The 19,884-nt window shown below is 39.6% G+C and overlaps 1 protein-coding gene across 2 annotated transcripts in view; it reads right to left on the reverse strand.

The window, feature by feature from the left end:
* The window catches only part of RB1 (RB transcriptional corepressor 1), a 90,024-nt gene that overhangs the window by 38,843 nt on the left and 31,297 nt on the right, over nucleotides 1–19,884 (reverse strand). For both annotated transcript variants that reach the window (XM_075421830.1, XM_075421836.1), the window contains 6 exons: nucleotides 17,055–17,142; nucleotides 16,293–16,409; nucleotides 15,544–15,600; nucleotides 15,422–15,453; nucleotides 15,268–15,344; nucleotides 14,855–15,057 (listed from right to left, as the gene is read on the reverse strand). In XM_075421830.1, coding sequence (XP_075277945.1) covers nucleotides 14,855–15,057; nucleotides 15,268–15,344; nucleotides 15,422–15,453; nucleotides 15,544–15,600; nucleotides 16,293–16,409; nucleotides 17,055–17,142 — 574 coding nt within the window. The remainder of the gene's footprint in view (nucleotides 1–14,854; nucleotides 15,058–15,267; nucleotides 15,345–15,421; nucleotides 15,454–15,543; nucleotides 15,601–16,292; nucleotides 16,410–17,054; nucleotides 17,143–19,884) is intronic.

The raw sequence follows: 19,884 nt of genomic DNA on the forward strand, positions 1-19,884 counted from the left end.
AGCTGAGGCATTTTTACTTCAGGGCAGTTTGCAGAAGCACGAATCAATGTTGGAGCAAATGTACATTGAGCTGTCAGAGTATATATGTTATTTGATTGAGTTTACTTCCCTTTGAGAAGCTGTTGCTTAATTGTTCTAAATCAATTGTACATTGACTGCTTCTACTGGAAAACTGCGTTACTGAAAGACTACTAGAAATTAATGCTGATTGAATTTTAAATCTTTCTCCACGCAGCTTATGGAAGGAAAATTCAAACAGTCTGAGATAAGCTACACAGATAGCATAGATATAAATGTCTGCATAATATCTGAAAACAGGCAGTTATCTTAGCTGGAAATCCTAAACTCCTCTGATTCATATCTGACTTCAGAAAAATGCACGCAAACCCCATCAGGAGTTGAAGTTCTGTACATGTTTTCCATATGTCACTGAAAAATCCAAAGTTGAAAAGCCAGATATGCATCTCCAATGTCTCAATGCATCTCTTTCTAAAAAAGAGCCTCTTAATATTAGACTCCCTCCAAAAACTTTGAGACTAAAGCCCTTAATGTCACTGCTGGTCTGTGTTTCTGGACTACTACTGTTCCCCGGCTTGGCGAAACTATCACTCGGTTGAGTGACAACTGTGCGGCAGCACCTCTGCCTTCCAGCAGCAAATGCCCCAGAGCCTCACCCTGCTAAAGAGAAGCCGCTCTTTCTGAGATTACGAAACTGCAGGGGAGAGGGGGGGAAAAAAAAAAAAAAAAAAAAGAAAAATCATCACTGACTTAAAAGCAGAACAAGCAGATAAACTCGCTTGTGCTGGTACTCCCCTTTCAGCCAGACTTTCCTTGGTATATCGGCTCAAAGAGCCTGGGGAAGCGCGAAGAGTATCACTCTCCAGGGCAGCAGCTTCTGCTTTTTGTCATAGCGTAGCGCAACACAGTACAACAGCTTTCCCACCAGTTAACAGCTTGATACCTTGACACTGCTTGAGGAAGCTTTGTATTTTTTATCATTAAACATACTTCACTCTTTCCACAGGGAGGGGGGAAACAAAACACCACCAAAAAAAGAACACAGTCAAAAAAGCAGTATCTGTAATTTAGAGAATCTGACCATTACTTGAGAAATTCCTGATCTGAGTGATTCAGAAAAGGGGGAGTGAACCCGTACCTCCCACAAGCTGATATAAAGCCATGCTACCAGCTATTCAGGACTGGATGAGGTTTTCTCCACCTTTTCCAGTTCTGCAAGAAGATTATCCTGGAGTGCTGCGGATGAGAAATGTTTTCACTGGTGCATTCCTGAAGAGCCGCACTCCTTTGTGTCCTAATGGGCACAAACTGAGGCACAGGAAGTTCCGTCTGAACATGAGGAGGAACTTCTTCTCTCTGAGGGTGACGGAGCACTGGAACAGGCTGCCCAGGGAGGTTGTGGAGTCTCCTTCTCTGGAGATATTCAAGACCCGCCTGGACAAGGTCCTGTGCAGCCTGCTGTAGGTGACCCTGCTTCGGCGGGGGGGTTGGACTAGATGACCCACAGAGGTCCCTTCCAACCCCTACTATTCTGTGATTCTGTGATTCTGTGATTCCTTCCCTCTGCTCCTGCCTTTGATACCAACTCTTCTGACTCTGGTAAGAGCTTATGCCAATATTTAAATCTAGATGACAAGCTATGCTCCTAAGTCATGCCTAGGCATCTTAAATAAAAAAGGCTTATATTGTCAGAGCTGAATATCTGAATGTGTTGCATCTAGTGCTTCCTAAAAGTACATTATTTTTACCATAATCCTGTGCAGGAGGGGTTAGGAGTTGTTTTAGGATCAAAACTTACAGATTTGTTCTTTGTAGTCTGGTTTCTTCATCAGAGTGCAGATACTGCACGCTTACATAAAAATAAAAGCAGTGAAAATTTACAATTCCAAGCATGTTTTTGATCTAAACCAAGGTAGGCAGCCATTGATAACTGGATAATTAACGAGCAGTTTCAAAAGACAAGGAAAAAGAAACAAACTTTCTACCAATACCTCTGATTTACCTCAACACATCATTACTTGAAAAGCAAAAGATTTCCCATCTTATACTTTTTTACGTTCAGCTTGAAATTTTAATTTCTGGCTTTCTCAGGAACAGAATGCAAGTCAAAACTTGTTTCACACAGTACACGCGTCTTTGACATTTAAAGAAATACTAATATCAAGTCAAAGACGTCTTTATATTTTTCATCTTAAAGTGCTTAAAAAAAAAACCCCATAGATGATGCTTTAGGCAGATGAGATACCCTTAACTGGAAACAACCAGTTTCTGAAAAAATTTCTTAAGAAAGTAACCTCAGTCACAGAAATGCAGAGATTGAGAGAGCTCACAGGGTGGTGAGAAAAACTGTATTCTGTATAGCTCGTTTCGCATATTCATTATTATTTCTATTACACTCAACCCACGAGTTTTACTTTTTGTCCGTTCTCCTCCCCATCCCACTGCGGAGGGGAGCAGCGAGTGAGTGGCTGCGTGGTCCTAGCTGCTGGCTGCTGGGTTAAACCATGACAAGCGCTCTACAGTAAAAAGTTCACATTGTGTGTGTGGAGGGGGAACAAAACTAAGAAACCCAAACCTCCTTTAGTTTCAAATCCCCAAGTTTCATTTCTGCCTCCTCATTTCTGTGGGAAGAGGCAAGGAGCATTTGATTGCCATTCAGCCTTTCCATATCATACCTAATTATAGTCGTCCATCATCTCTTGCAAATGAGAAAGTGATTTTCATTTGTAACTTCAACCAGTATTATCACCAAAGATGAGATTTTCAGAATTACATAAATAACTCCGCTAAAATTACAGTGAACTCAGCAAGGTTCACTTTGAGACTGATAATTTTGGAAAGCCCACTTGAGCATAGTAACCTCTAGCATTATATATTCTTCCAAGTTATTTTCTAGGAGTTTTACCAATGAAGAGCAATTTGTTCATACTTTTCCAGCAGTGAATGTAGTAATATAAGATTCTTGCACCTGGGCAGACCTGTAAATCCTGACAGGTTCCCTTTTTTGCTAGACTATTACCATTTATACCTCAGGGTTACTGGCATTTTAGCATCACTGACAAAATGAAAGAGGACACATTTCAAAAGCTACAGCAAGATGTAAATCAGAACGATTCTAAATCTAGAAGTTGTAGAAGCCTGGACTGCATTTGTTATCTAATTATCAGAGTGCTGAGAAAACTGTATAAATGCAACAACAGTCACTGAATTAGCATATTTTCAGAATGTACTCAATAAAGCTCATTTAAGACAAATGCAAATTCACAAAGCCATGCTTGCACGGTCTCATACTTCTGCAAGAAGCTGGATGGAGAAGTTTGTTCTAATCCTCTAATTCTGCTTTGACACTGAAGCCTTTCACATCTATCACCCCCCCCCCGCCCAGTTCCTGTTATACAACTGCTTATAAAGCAAGCCCAGCTTTTCCTGTCAGAAAACTGAACTTGTCACAAAACTAAAACAAACAAAGAGAACACTGCACACATCATCTGCTCTTCTATCAAATCTACCATTTTGTTGGAAAACTACAAATTCCAGAACTGAGAATTTAGATCTAAGGTTATTTTTTCTATTTAACAAGCAGTCTGTCCACTCTAGTTGTAACAAAACTCCAAGCTGTCCTGCACTAAGAAGGGATACGTTTTCTACAGTTTAAACATAAGAATGAAGCCACAAGCAACAAAGGCAGGCCTCTAATAAGAAGTTCCTATCTTTTTACAAAGAGATAAAACACACACAGCTTTAAGATTTGTCCTAACTCCACCTTTTTTAAACACTGAGTTGGTTCCTTAAAGATAAAAATTCTTAAATAACAATGCTAGTAAACAGGAAGAACCCGAAATTAGTGCCATTATCTTGGGAATAATATTAAGTCTATCTCACACGAAAACAACTGCGGCTATGTTAACTCTTCTACTTTTCAGATGAAATCCGCAAAAATTGCTGCTTTATGAAAGGAAGTCAATTGTACACATTAGTTGCAAGTCTTCAACCTTCTGTAAAATTATGTAACATTAGATCCACTAATTTTTGGAAGTTTGTCCTGGTAAGCACTTTCTAAAAGCAACTATTAACGTAATAAAAACTGAAGACACTCCTGGTCGCTAAGGAATGATACTGGATTACAAAAAAATGTACCATCCATCACAGTATCAAGAACTACACTCGATTAAAGCTGGAAGCATCTGTAATAAAACTCTGATGCTTTTATGAAGCAACGAGAAAAGTACCCCCAGCACTGCAGATACTTCTTAATGGAGAAATATGTTAAGTGTATAGCAAAAAAAAATGAGAATACAGCTGGTGAAGCAAGTACCAAAACATCTGCCTTCTCAGCCCTAACAAAAATACCTTTCATTAACGAAACTAAATTGGAAAACTCTTGATCTCCTTGTTTACTGCAATTATTTAACACTTTATGTGTGAAAAAAACTTAACCATTTATACTGCACACTCACACTGTGTTTCACATGCCTCTGTGGGTGGGTAAGTGTGGAAAAAAAAAAATCAGCAGCTATTTCTATCCAGATAAGATCTGCGAGTTCCTCTGAGCTGCTGGAAGGTGCAACAGGCACAGACAGAGCATGCCAAGCACAGGCTCTGTTCTGGGCAGGCTAACTCTTAAACGGGAACGACAGGGAGATGACAGTTCAGGTACTCACCCAAGCCGAGTTCAGACTAGGTACAGTCGAACTGGGTAAGTAAGCCTGGAGTCTCTGCTCAGAGGTTCAGCAGAACACCACGCACACCGGTCCAGACATTAGTGGCACAGTGCTCAGCTGTACCAGAGGCACTTACCAGCCTGCACCTAACCACTTCCGACAAGCAAACCCACCTTGAATGAACAGCTTCGACAAAACCTAGAGGGGACTACCTTTCTGGAAGATGGTGAACACTATGCCTGCTCAACAGCTGTGAACAGGGGGATCCTCATCTCTGACAAGGACTTTTTACTACTGGAAAGTTGCTCTGAGACATACACTCAGTGACACAAATATACAGCTGAAACACCATACATTTATGCACTACAAAAGTAGGCACAAAAGCACTTACTTGGCCTACAAAAAAATGAATGAAAACAAAACCCATGCATTATGTGTGCAATAACTTAAAGAAAATGCAGCAAGTGAAGAGACAAAAACCCACTTCCAATGACACGTCATTTGGCAGTCCGAGTTTGACAAGATACTGTTACCTCCTTAAGAGCTTGAAAATTGAGCACATAGCTGGAAAACCCCCCCCCACGTTAGAATGCTTGTTCAGCACCTACTTTGCTTCCTAAGAGAAGCTAATTCTATCTTCCACAGAAAACTTAACTACGGAATGGCTCAAATAACACAGCAATAAGGAAAAAAAGAGCAAAAAAAGCTTATGACAGTTATTCAGGTCTGTGGCTCAGATAAAATCATCAAGACAAAAGCAAAACAGAACTCAACTTCATTCCACACATTTCACCAGTTTTGTTTCACTACAAAGACTTACAAAACTACAAAGTTAGAGAGCATAACCCCATTTAAGGAAGAAGCAGCAGGGATACACCCCAAACATTATTTACTTTTGTATTTAAGGAGACAGCCACATGAAATTTGCCCCATTTCAACAAGATTTTACAAAATTAAAGAACTGCAAGTGTACCTCCCCGAATTCTAATATATTTTTTCCTCATGGGCAACCTTTAAAAACTCCTACAAAGTATTTGCAATGAAGATATTGCAGTGCTGCAGGATGTAGAAACAGAGTAGGACTAAAATGGAAGTCCTACAGCCATGGTGTGATGACCAAAACATTGGACAATACAAAAAAAACTTGAAAAGAAAGGATTCCCATAAAACGATTTCACTATTTTTTGTTAAAATATTACTAATAATCAGGGTAACCTTTAAGAAAAAAAAGACTAAAATAAGGTATATCATGTTAACCAGGTATTATTTCTGTGGCTAACTCTGTACTTGGGACCAGTGTAGATAGAGGCAAGATACATTTACACTGCACCAACAGAGCTGCAAGTTCAACTGAGCACAGGCGATAAAACCCAGCTCCCTACTACAGCTGCAAATAAATCTATATCCAGGGAGACCATTACACACCATCTGCTTCTGTAGCCACACTGGTAACAGTACATGACCTCTGCACGAACAGAAACCACAACAGTGACTGCAGGCGAGATACATAGCATAGGTAGCCACCTAAAGCAAAACTAGGCATCATTAAACAACTACCTCTTGTTAATGTCCCCATAAGGCTGAAAGGAAGGGGGAAATGCAGTTATGAAGACTAGTATCAAACACATAATTCACTTCTACTAACCTTAACAGACAAACATTATGCATCTAGTTTAGGTTTGTCATTGAGACAGATGCTCTCTACCGTCAGTGGAGAGAGGTACCTTCAGAAAGTGAATATTTCCACTGTAAAATACCTGTTTAAAATAGATGGAATGAATTGCTCCCTGGAAGTGCAGCTCTGTCTCACGTACAGAGGGAGCCTAAATACCTATGTTACAGAAGTCTAACAATGTAGGACTCGTATTCCCCTAATAAGAGAAACCCTATACTTTAAAGCAGTAGATGAAGCAGAGGAAAACTCAAATCTTAATCAAGCATGGCATCCAAATTTCACAGAATGAAAACCTCACTTAGTTGCTATGTCTTAGGTAATCCTTTTGGTCATGTTTGTACTTGAATCAAAATAGCATCTTAAGGGTTGTGCTAACTTGGTATACCTGCAACAGACAAATCCATTAGTACTGTGCTAACATAACCAATGTTTTACAACCCTAGTGATTGTTTTGTACGCTTCGTGAGAGCCTACCAAGAAGCGAACACATCGCCAACTCAGACAAAAGCAGGAAACACAGGACCTCGGCTTTAAGTGTTCTGGTTTCTCTTCCAGTAGCCTAGAGGATTTGCTCGGATGGTAACACCCAAGCATGAATAACAGCTTGAGTCATCTTCACGATAAATAGGAGTGGCAGGGAAGATTTTCAAAGTGATGGTGCAGACAGTGAAGATTACGATTTGGTATTCTTCCTGGTTTTTCAATTTGCCTTCAGCTGTTAAGACAGATAAAAGTTTCAACCCTCAGAAAGCACAGCACAATTTCTATAAAAGGAAACTAGACAGGCATGGAAGAAACACACTTGCATATTTTATTTATGCATTTATTAAAAAGTGTGTGTGTATATATATGCTCAAACTAAACAAGCATATAAATATATATACTCATATGATACTATACGGTATATTCACAAATACCCAAAAAGCAACCACCTTACAGACTTCTAAGAATACCTTGTATGATAAATGCAAAACCATAGAAGGCTTTCCAGCCACAGCTGTGACAACTGAAGTGTCAGAGCTAATTCATGACCTTACAAAAAAAAAAAAAAAAAAATACACAAATGCAGCAGAACCAGTATGATCCTTTAGCACTGTCACACCAAGCAGCAGTGGTGGCAGCGGCCTCTTTCTCATCACACACGCTTCTGGAACACACTCGTGATGCAAGCAGAAATATATTTAGTATGTACAGACAGAAAACCTCAAATCAATTCTCAGTTCCTTCTTCATGGTCAAAGCTGCATCCTCCCAGCACAACTTTTTCAAAAGGAGCATGGCGAGCACATGAAATGGCACAGTTTGGTGACCCTTAGCATGGTTTTTCCCCTGCAAGAAAAACCCCAGAAAATTCCACACGAGAAATCATTGTCTACAGCCACCTCCATGCTAAGACAGGATACTAGGTCCCTAAAATCCAGAAGATCTCAGGAGATGTGTGATGTCTGCAAGAGCAATCTGATGCTTGCAACTCCTGAAGTGCCTGTCTTTACACCGGTGAAGTTTCCTAGGTGGTTCATGTTTTGCCAGCGAGCGTGTTTCTAAATTCTGTCATTCTGGATATGCTGAGAAATTTTTGGACCTAAGACTGTCCCTCATTCACAACTTAGGTATTCCTATAGCTAAGGAAAGACAAAATTTAGTAGGCAGGAAGGAGTATGCCTGACATACGCTAGCTTTTCTACGAGAAACCAGCTGCTGTGCAGGAACACGTATGACTCCTAGAGCCCAGAGGAGAGACCGTGAGGGAACGCATGACTCAGCTGCCAGCGCTGAAGTCACTCGTGGTTGAACCCATGGCTACGGCTGTAGTCTGCAACACAACGAGCCACGGCTTGTCCTAAGGCCCCGAGGGCAAATGGCAAAGCATAGCTTGCACCCACACAGCTAAACTTTCGCCACTTCTAATCCATAACAGCAGTTGGAAGTAGTCCCTGAGCTGCATCATGTCCCAAATCCTGCCTAGGCATTGTCCAGAGGAGCACTGACAAATGCCAAAACATGCCAGGGAAGGCATTACCGACGAAACACCACCGATGACTGCGGGGCAATACTCAAGCCCAAACTATCATCCCTTTGCGACCAGCAGTACAGATGCAGCCCCAATACCCAGTCCTTGCTGCCTGGCTTTACTTGGCTGCCTACCAACAAGGTTTTAGAGTCATTCTTCTAATACAACAGTAAATGATTTATCCAGTAACCTACGGTATAAAATACTGGCAGTATAACCGTTCCTACTTCTTCCAGTTTTAAGACGTCGAAATTGAAGAGAGGACTTCAAACTGCAGGTAGACACCTACCTCCAGAAGAGGTGTAGGACTTCAAACATAAACCTAATAAAAAACACTACTGAGAAGGATACATACCACAAGAAAATATACTAACTCCCATTTCTAGCTGCTCAATTGCTCCTTACAAGGAGCACAGAAACCTAATTCGAAATTGTACGCTGTATCGAAGGAAACAGGCACTAATCACTCAAGCATGCTGAGCTCCGCAATAACTGTGTCCTTGTACAAAGACTAGGAGGCTACATAGTTCAGCTCGTACTACACCAAGGTATTAAGGAGTACTTGCTTACCTGTAACTTCTTACAGCTTTACCCTGACCTGGATTTGCCTAACACTTTTTATGCAAATCTTAAATATACCTGTTTAATATTTTCCTCCTCACTGCACAATTAAAGTAGGTCCTGCTGTTATTCCAGCTCAGTGAGTCTGTCATATTAATGCAATAAAATATATTCTTTGGGAATACGTGGTATTCCTCAGGAGGGCATTTCTGTCACAACGAGCTGTGTAATTTAAAACCAACAGAAGTCTTTGATGTGGGATAAGGTATCTAATATAAACATAAACTATACAGTTAGTTGATAAATACTTACTGTAAACACTGAGTTATGTTAAAACAACGATACATGATAAAACAGTACTGCAGATTTCATTGCAAATGTTTAATTGACAACAGAAACCACAGAGAAGGAGCTCAAAGGAGAAGCACTACAGAGCACAGTTTAGACAATGCTACATGGAAAAAGTTATAAATAAAGCAAAGCACGCTTGCCTACTTCTGATCGTATGTTACATTAAGAGAGGTAACCCTGTAGAGCCATCTTTCTCTTCCATCACTCATTAAAACTCCACACCACATTACAACTCTAAATCGCAACACGTATCAATACTGGTGTTCCTTCTTTCGAAAAATACAAACGCTAATTAAGATAGCAAGTGTTAAAGAGCAATGTAGCCAAAGCAGGCTATAGTGTCAACAGCTGTAGTGCAATGCACTGCTTTGGTTCAACATCTGCTTGTCCCTCACACATAAACAAACACCAAAAAAACAGTTGAAACTAGCAGACCAAATCTGGCTGCAAAGGAACTCTGTTTAGCCTGCCACAGTGCATCTTCCCATTTTGTTCCTGTTTGTTGTGGGGTTGTAGAAGGCAACACAGCTGCCTCTCATCTCTGTCAACAGCAGGACCTACCACATAACCTTTTAAAACTGCAGTCCTACAAGGAATACGCCTTGGGCTCCCAGGGCTCACGTGGACAAGTTAACAAGTTAACAACAGAACATCTTAACTTCCATAGAGCTAATCAGGAAAGCATGGCTGTGCTTCTTTCTCTAAACTGCCTTACTGGGCTGGCATGAATCACTTTATCTTTGGACAAGTTTGCGGCTGGTCTGCAACTCCAGTGCAGAAGAACAAGACCCTATCACTACTCCAGTACTGGGCAGCTGAAGCTTGACGGAGCAGAACTGCTTTACATATCTCATCTCTGGCCCACCAAAGGCTGTCTTGCAGAAAAAGTGTTTTGTAGCTTGGCCCAAACTATTTTAAGTATGCCAAAAGTGATGATTTAGACCATGCGCATGCTCCACACTCTTCACCTACTGTACATGCGAAAAAGCATTTGGAGGAAGCGCATTCCTCAAGAAGCAGCATGAAAGAAATGTAATGCCTTGCCTGTTCCTCCCCAGTCACAGCTTACAAGCAGAGTGTGAGAGGCAGGGAAATACAACTGGATTGCTCTGCAGATACAGATCGCAAAGATGGATACTCATAGGTGTTTACTTTCTTGAATGATACAGCAAAAAAAACGCCAAACCTAAGTCACACTGTTCTCAGAAACAAATGCATTTCAGAGAGTATACCTATTTCACTCTTAAAATAAATTCTGAAAGTTGATAGACTGTATTTGATTTGCTTGCACTGGAAATCTGCTCTTCCTTACTCCTTCCTAATGCACTGCAGCAAGCAGTGACACTTCAGTCAAATTTGTGACATGGCAGCTGGCAGGGCTTTCTCTAAGAGAAATTCAGAGACTCTGGAATTTGTTCACACAACCTTCACCTGAGATATTCAAAACAATTAAATTTTTGGCTGGCCACAAGAGAGATCAATTTGACAGAAATATGGAGAAGGCCGAGCATGTACTCCCAGGCTGGCAGGTAACAAGCCATCCCTTTCATAGGAAACAGATTTTGCCAATGCCAGGTTTTAAATCACATTTATATAAATATGATAAAAAATAAAGCAAAGGCTATAAGCACCTTTATTTCTGAGTCTAAAGTAATTTCAGCTTCCTTTATAAAGTTACGCAATTAAAATAGTGCCTAAAACACTGTAGTGAGATGAAGCACAAATGTTCTACAGTAAAGAAAAAATTTTGTATGATATATTTATATGTTGCCAATAAAGATTATGCAGTGTTATTAGCATATTCTAAACTGATCTCCACATCAGCTGCATCTGGAAGCATTATAACCTTACTGGTAAGTAACACTTGAGTGGATAAATGAGGCTTCTCCCTTCAGGGTTCAGTAAAGATTTAAGGAAAAGGAAGTATTTTCCACATGATTTAGTCAGTATGAACACTTGCCCCTTTTCAAATTTAAGAATTATTGATAAGAAACCAATTTTTTTCCACCATTTATTTTTCTAGCTATGCTTTTTTTGTTAAAAGAAAGGATGACCTAGAAAAGTTTCATCTTCCTAAAGTACAAATGACTAAATCAGCTAGCTATGCAAAAGCAATAAACATATTCACACTGACTGGCAAAGGAGTGATATATATTTTCTCCCAATACCAGTAAGAAACAGATTCCTTCACATTCATTCGATACAGCTTCCAAAAGGTCAGATGCACTTAGGATTTTTTTTTTTCTTCAGAGAAATTATGCAAGGCATTTTCCCCCCACAAAAGCTCTGTGACAAGTAAAACTACAATAAAGTCAAGCTATTCTGTATTCAGTTGCTTAGTCTCTTTAAACCTCATATTGAAGTTCTGCTTCCTAAAGCAGTGGGAAGAATGAGGAAAGACTGAATAAATACAGATCTGACTTTCCAAAGAGTAGACAAGCCTTGTAATGAAATGTACTACCTATGAGGGAAGGTAAGAACTAAACAAAAATACCTGCAAAATAACTGGGGGAATCAGAGTTGGATTATGCATATATTTGTAAATAAATATTTTTCAATTGTTTCTATTCTTATTTACCAAGCTAGAATTTTTTGCATAAGCTGGGGGGGGGGGGGGGGGGCGACACCAAAAAACAACACCCCCCCCAAACCATTTCCTAACAGCCATATTAGGAAACTTGAATATTCTTGAGATTCCATCTATTTATGGATCATCAGGTAATTTGTTTAAAATTAACCCAAAGCAATCATTTATGGTGAGACATTCTTTATGACTAAGCAACAGTCATCTGGCTTTTCTCTCCTCCTTTGCAGAGTGTTTGGAGGTAAGAGAGATTTACTGGTATGAACTACACTTCTCCGATTACCTACCCTTTCTTGAGGGAATTGCTAATTAAGCAGACACTTTGTACACCTTGTACACAGAATCACAGAATGCTCGGGGTTGGAAGGGACCTCTGTGGGTCATCTAGTCCAAGCCCCCTGCCGAAGCAGGGTCACCTACAGCAGGCTGCACAGGACCTTGGTCCAGGCAGGTCTTGAATATCTCCAGAGAAGGAGACAACATCCAGGTAGCGAGACAATATCCAGGTACGGAACTGCAGAAGAATATGGTGAACCACTTCTTCGTTCACCAGCTGAACCTTGCTGGGACACCTGACCTCAACAGCCTTGCAAGTCAGCCACGGAAGCGTTTTCTCCTGTTGCTAACAAGTTACACTTTCCAGATTAAACCAGACAATATTTATATGTGAGGCACAGGTGATTTTAAGTTTCTGTGTGCAGCCTTACAATGTATGGGCCTCAGCTCCTTCACTGCAAGACATTTTGGCACAGATAATGGTTCACCCTCCTCGTCTCCTGAGCCGCCATTATGCTGTCTGCTGCTTACAGCTCGCGGCCTTCCCCTTATGGGCAGCTGGAGGCGGCAATGGAGGCCGGTGCAGAACCCCAGTGTGCCCACACACCGGCTCCAACTGCCCGTAGCTGGCTGCCGCAGCTCCCCTCAGCTTTTGAGGGAACCCTGCTGAGCCCTGCAGTGACAAACCTCCAGCAAGAGGAAGCTGCAAGGTGTGCTGGGCTTAGGGACCTCCACCCAGGTGAGACACGACGCACAGGTCAACGAAGCAGAAGGGCCTCAGACATGTGCACTGCATGTGTCTCTTTCTCCCCTCTGCTGCATTCCACTCCACATATCTTACCAGTGTTAGACAACCGTTGTATGTCCCTACCAACTGAACTACCCTATTAACACTCAAATCAGCTATAAAAGCCACCCCAAAACAGGACCAAACATATATCTCTAGCAACCCAAGAATATAGATTCAATACATTAAAATACATTCAAACCGAGCACTTGAAAAACTTGAAATAATCCTGTGCTTGTTGTTGATGTTATAATTTGTTTCACAAAAGCCTGCAACTACATCCATAATTGTTGAAAACACAATGCTTTGCATTTTCCACTCAGAAAGCCCAAGACCAAATCAGATTGTCTGCATGTGGTGCTTGAATTACTGGGTATAAACTGGTAGATATGCTTACTGCTGATCAGTAAGCTGACTTCAAACTGGTTTGCAGAAGGTAAAAGTCACTTCTTTCTTGTAGACAGTCATACTTGGGTATCTGTACCTCTGCCTTTTGTCCTCTGAATGCTACAATTCTCAAACAAGCACTTTTTATACGCCTGCAAGCTTCTTGCTGCTTCTACCTGCCTCTTGAAATACTGCCTCATTTTCCCTGTTCCTGTAGGCTCTGGTAAAAGGCTCTCAGACTCAAGTGCTTTCAAGGCAGTCCTACTCACAGAACAGTAAAACCACAAAGAAATTCATACAGCAATGGAGAAGCCACGTGCATTTCCCAAGACACCAAACAAAGATGCAGAAGCACTGCAAGGGAAAAATTTACGCTCTGGTAGAGCAGCTACAGCACTGCACCAGAAATCCTGGGGCACGTACAGTCTTGTGGCGATGAGCGTGGAGCTGGATACATAAGTCTTGGATCCCCCCCTGGAAAGGCCACCTTCCTAACCAGGGATATTCAGGGAGCCACCTGACATGTGTCCATTGACTGCATTGGCAGGGGAAATTGAGTGGCAAGGGCTGGCTGGCACAAGGTGGTCCACCAGATTCCGTCTGAAGCACAGCAACTGCTTCCATACACCCCTGCAGCCAACGCACTCCTCCTGAGCCAGAAACCTGAATACAGACAGGGCTCTTCAGGTGCAACAGTGTTCCCCAAAATCCAAAAGCAGAACCCCACAGCCTGGTAAAGTATCACACGTACTAGAAAATAATCTTAACTTTTCACTCTGAAGTCACACACAAACCAAATGCAGATTACCCTGAACAGAAAATTTCCTTCATGATTAAACTATCCCATTAGCTACAGCATACCATGTTTTTTAAACTTGCCAGAACTGTAAGATGTGGGATGGGTTCTTAAACAGTTCTTTTATGTCTCTGGTCAAAATCAGCAGTCTTTATAGTCTCCTATTTTGTAGCATTAACAGCATTTTTTTGGTTTATAAGCAACATACAGTATAAAGAAACAATGTTTGATTTACTGAGATCCAGCCTAAAAAAACAATCCAACCTCCCAGCACTTTATTTTCATGGCATCCAAAAATACCAAAGTGACTGAAGCGCAAAGGACAATGCAAATCAACAGTTTAAGTACTATTAACAAACATTTCAGATGCACAGAACTAAGGCCCTATTGCCAAGTGGGAATAGCAAGTGGATAAAAATTAACTTATAAATAAAAGCATAGAATTTATTGCTTTGTCTTTGGCACCATTTAAGGGTATTACCCGTAAGATTCATGCCAGACTAATAAGCTGATGTTGGCTTACAAACACGTAAATCAGCAGAGCTATGTCGACTTCTTCCTCTGATATACTAGTTTGTTTCAAAACATGAAGACATGCCAAAACTAATCTTGTTATGCTCTTGTAATCTATTTTGCAAGAAATAAATCTCAGCAAGACCACAACTTGCTTTACAGAGTTGGGTGTGATTTCCTTTTTCTAGATATGCACATTATACAAGAAGAAATACTACTTTAAAGCACTACTTACAGATTGCCAAGCAAGAGACTCCATAATTCGATGTTCACAGCGCTCTAGATGCTTTATCATTTCCCTTGTTAGGCTTGGCTCTGCTTTAATAAAGCTTTCAATCACCTTGTAGAAGTCAAAAGCTTTTAAATCAAACACGTTGAGAATCCACGGGAAAGACAAGTCTGTTTCAGCACTGGTACCATCATTTTGTGAAGCATTTCCTGCAAGGAAAATGATTAAAATTACCCAGGCTACTACACTCCTTCACTTCTGATGTTTTTTCCTTTTTGTATTTGTTGAATCATTGCTAGTTCAGAAATTTCAGTGAGCACTTTTTTTTTTTTGCTATTTACTGTATTTTATGTATTAGAACAAATGACAATAATTATAAATAAAACCCAATGTTATTTAAGACTTTAGATTCAACTTACTGCCATATGTAGCCATGACAACCTCAACAGCACACGCCAGAAGAGATGTGTGGAAGATATTGTCATTCAGAAGTTTGCTAAGGAGAAAGAAAGTTATTAATACTTGTCCTAACACTAAAATAGTGGACTTTGATAACAAGTTAGGAGCACATACCTGAAATTCTGCACTGAGAGGCGCTCTTCCTCCTGAAATACATCAATCAAACCAAAAATTTGTGAATATTCTTATTATTTGTAAATGTAATGCCATTACTAAGCTACCAGTGCTCAACTTACCGACTTTAGCATAGACTCCATTACTCTGTAGTATAGACGTACTCCAAGTTTGTATCTCTGTTAAAAAATAAGAAATTCAAGAATATTACAAGAAGTTTTAATAGACCACAACAGGTAGACTCTCGTGTTTTAACAATTCAGAAGATTTCCATTTTTTGGAAGAGCCACTGTAAAGAAGTCTTTGTCCCCAGTTCCACTTCCCAATAGCACTGGAGAGGCCTCAAGGGCTCCTAAGGTTTGTGGCGACCTCAACCACATGAAGATTTAAGCAAGAGTTAATGTTGATTAATAGCTAACAGGATAAAAAGCAGGGCTGACAGACAGAAGACTGTCGAGTACAAACTTGGTTGGATTTATTTTCTGAAATCCTTGTTGAAAGCATAGCTGGCTTTCTGATTTTATAAGGAAGCGAATCTCCTTTTGCAGTTTTAGGCTAAGTTACCTTAATGAACACAAATATAGGTTTCACTGAATGTATTTTGCCCAGCAATTTCCCCATTCTTCATTAAAGCACTTCCAGCATATTTCCACCCAGTTCCTATTGCTCCTTATATACTAAGAATAATTTGCTGAATACAGTCTTTACAGTGCTTTAGAAAAAAAATACCCATCTATTCCTCAAGTTGAAAACAATATTGTTACATTTTAACATTATTGATCTGCACTGAAGGAGAACAGACCGTAAGTCAGGTGTCACATCAGCTAGTACCAACACAGTTCAGATAAGTAATAATCAAAATGCTAGTTACCTGTGAGCCAATTTCAGCACATCCCTGTCCAACTGCTTCAGCAAATTTCTTCCTGAAGATGTGGCCAAGGCTTTCCACTCTTTTCAAGATACTATCCTTCGGGTTCACTGTGCAATTCTAACAGAGTACAGGAAGGAACGTAGGGCACGGAAAGGCAAAGAAAGGACATTTTACTTCAAAAACTTTTTAATGACGTAACCACATTAGCCCTGCTTCACTTTGTAACATCTCTCAATCAGCTCCTCTGCGTAAATAAAAGTGGACTAGTCAAAAAAAGACAGAATCATTGCATACATTCAACAATCTCCAGTAACTACAACTTCACATCTCACATGCAACTAGCTGCAACTAACCCAATTAATATGTGACTAGTACCGTTGATGTTAATATCTTTAAAGTTAGAAACATCTTTAAGTTGCTGAACGTGGACATGAGATCCTCTGAGTATACCCTCCTTTTCTTCTTTGTCTCCCTTTTATATTCCTTTCTTTTTCCATCTGATACATACATAAATAAATCTTAATATTTAGTGCAGTAACACAAAGATTAAAGAACTTGTAACGTTCCAGTACACAGAAGTTTGACAGAAGTGCTTTCTAAAATGAGTCACTAAGTTTAAATCATCCCGATTAAAATGTACTTCTTCAAAAAATGGTTGTTAATAAAGGAGTTTCCCAAAGCGTGCATCAGAGGTATAGGTGTATATTTTACTTAAGTGATAATTCCAAGAATTGTTCACAAATCTTCCTTCTAGTCACTTACATTGAAATACATGATGAGAGTATCTGATGGTTTATCAGTTGCTGAGTTTAAAATCATAATCAATTGCTGAATGTTATTCATTGCAGCTCTGCAAAAATACAATAAAATGCATAATAAACAGTAAGGTTGGCTTGACAGTTTCCAGAAGCTGAACAGCAATGCTACAAACAAACAAATAAAAAATTGTTATTTTAGTTCTCACCCCAGTTACTAAACAACCTGCTGGCAAAAACTGTTGTACTGTGTTAACGATTGTGAATTCTAATAATCTAATTTATCTGATTATCTAATTACTAGAATGATTACAATCCATAAGTAAATAACCAAAACAACATAAATTAATAAACACTAATAAGCACTTTCAAAAGCAATAAAATGGTGGAACTGCAATGCTTGTATGTGAAAATATTCAGTTAAATCAAACAACTTCCATACAAAAAAACCCCCTTTTTTACAAAAATAACACAAAAGACCGGTGAATGAAGACAGCTTTTATGACACATAGAATCATCACAGAACAGTTTGGGTTGGAAGGGCCTTTAAAGACCATCTCCTCCCAACCCCCCTGCCACGGGCAGGGACACCTTCCACCACACCAGGCTGCTCAAAGCTCCGTCCAACCTGGCCTTGAACACTGCCAGGGAGGGGGCAGCCACAGCTTCTCTGGGCAACCTGTGCCAGGGCCTCACCACCCTTCAGAGTAAAGAATTTCTTCCTTATAGCTAATCAAACCTGCCCTCTTTCAGCCTGAAGCCATTACCCCTTGTCCTGTCACTACCTGCCCTTGTAAGAAGTCCCTCTCCAGCTTTCTTGTAGGCCCCTTCAGGCACTGGAAGGCCGCAATAAGGTCTCCCCAGAGATTTCTCTTCTCCAGGCTGAACAGCCCCAATTCTCCCAGCCTTTCCTCAAGTCACTTGTTCACAAGTGTAGTAAGCAAGATGTATTAAAATACGACAGTCACAAGAAAATACAGCCTTTTTAACACAGATGTTTTGAAAACCCCACAGTTTTCAGAGGCAGAGCTGTCACAATTCCTATTGGCAATGGCATGAGCATAGTGTCTTCTCCCTCCCTGGGTGGGCAAAAGGATGTGAACATTAAAGATATCTTTCAGTGTTCCCAAGAAATACAAACAACAGCTTCCTAAAAAGTAGAACAAAAATCCTCTACTGTCTAGATGAAAAGTAGATTAAAAATACGAATAACATTTTATTAACTTGGATATATCGAAGTGTGCCTCCATACATGATCTTATTGGCATTATTTTACAGATACAGAGAAAAAAAAACACGCAACAAAAATACCCAAACAAAAAGAACCACAAAAAGCACTGACATCAAAACTATTTGTATCGGTACTTAATGCCTAGAATATTCTTGCTATAAACAAATTCAAAACCACAAGTAATATCTATTGATTTACATTCACTCTCAACGTAAAAAACTAAAGCTAACCCAGGTCTTTCTGAAAAGCTCTAATAACGTAATAAATTACAACTACTTTGAAGACAAGTGCAAAGGATCCTGTTGTTTATTCCACAAAGTTAAATGCCTTGATTGAGTGTATATCTCTCTGAAGAAAGAATTTTTCAGTTTCCCTTCTAGAACTGAAATCATGATGACAAATATTTTTCATGACTTTCAGAAAGATCATTATTTTAAGATAGCAGAACACGGCCTTTTCTTAAATAGCATGTATTGTCCAGGAGGCGACTGAAATATCTATAGGTGGGAAAATAAGAATAATAATGATCTTGTCATACAGGACAAGAAGATACATGCATGAGCTAACATCTAAACAGCCCACATCTCCAACTTTTGGGGCTATCATATATTGTTCTACCTTTATTATTTCCACATGCACACAGGACTCATAACATATCCAGTACGTTCATAAGTACTAAGGTCACCTGTTTTTTTAAAAAAAATATTTCAAGTTGTGTATTAGGCCATAGCATTAAGTTTTACTATTTTATAAAGGTTAGCGTATTAATTTCTCTCCTAACATCTAAGAAACAAATTGATTCTTCCAGTGGTATTTCTGAAATTTTCATTGTGTTTTTTGTTTTTTGCTGGATTTGTTTTAAATCTCTGTGCTATTTAACCTCAATTTGGCTCATATCACTCAGAAAATAAGTGGTGAAAGAAGAAAAATACATTCAATCATCACAAATGCAGCAGTGCAAATATGTATTTTTCTTTAGTCTACTTTTTAGCAGGTTTTGGTAAAATCACTTCTGCCAAAACTCTACTAGTGGTAAGGAAAAGCATAAGGACAGTGGAAAACAATAAAATAAAAACTCACAACCCATTCTCATTATGCTCTAAACTAGTACTTACATCCATTTTATCTACTGCTTTCTATATAAATGACCAGATACAAATCCACTGATGAAAACTATTAGATTCTCATCAATTTCAAGGGGCTTTAGAACAGATCCTAAGTGTCTAAGTCCAGAGTGAAGACATTATAAGAAGATCCAAAGTAATAAGTATGCTGCTTTCAACATAACCTGGAAAGGGTTCTACGTAATGCAGCGAGAGTTAAGGATACATTTTCTGCTCCATGCTGCTGATCAAAGATTTACTGCCATCTACTGACGATTCTGTGGTTTTATGACAAACAGTTACTACAACCCAAATCACTATTGGTGAACAAACCTTCACTTGAACTGTCTTAAATGGCATCAGTTTTGGAAAACTCAGAGAAAAGCCCAAGTGAGGATGGAGAGAAACTAAATATCTCACTAGACCTCCTCTCAAGATCAAAGTTGGTTTAGCACATTTCAAATTTCTAGCAATACAGAAACTTTGTACTTCGGGCCTTTGTT

This window comes from Opisthocomus hoazin, chromosome 1 (assembly GCF_030867145.1).
Source record: "Opisthocomus hoazin isolate bOpiHoa1 chromosome 1, bOpiHoa1.hap1, whole genome shotgun sequence".
NCBI lineage: Eukaryota > Metazoa > Chordata > Aves > Opisthocomiformes > Opisthocomidae > Opisthocomus > Opisthocomus hoazin.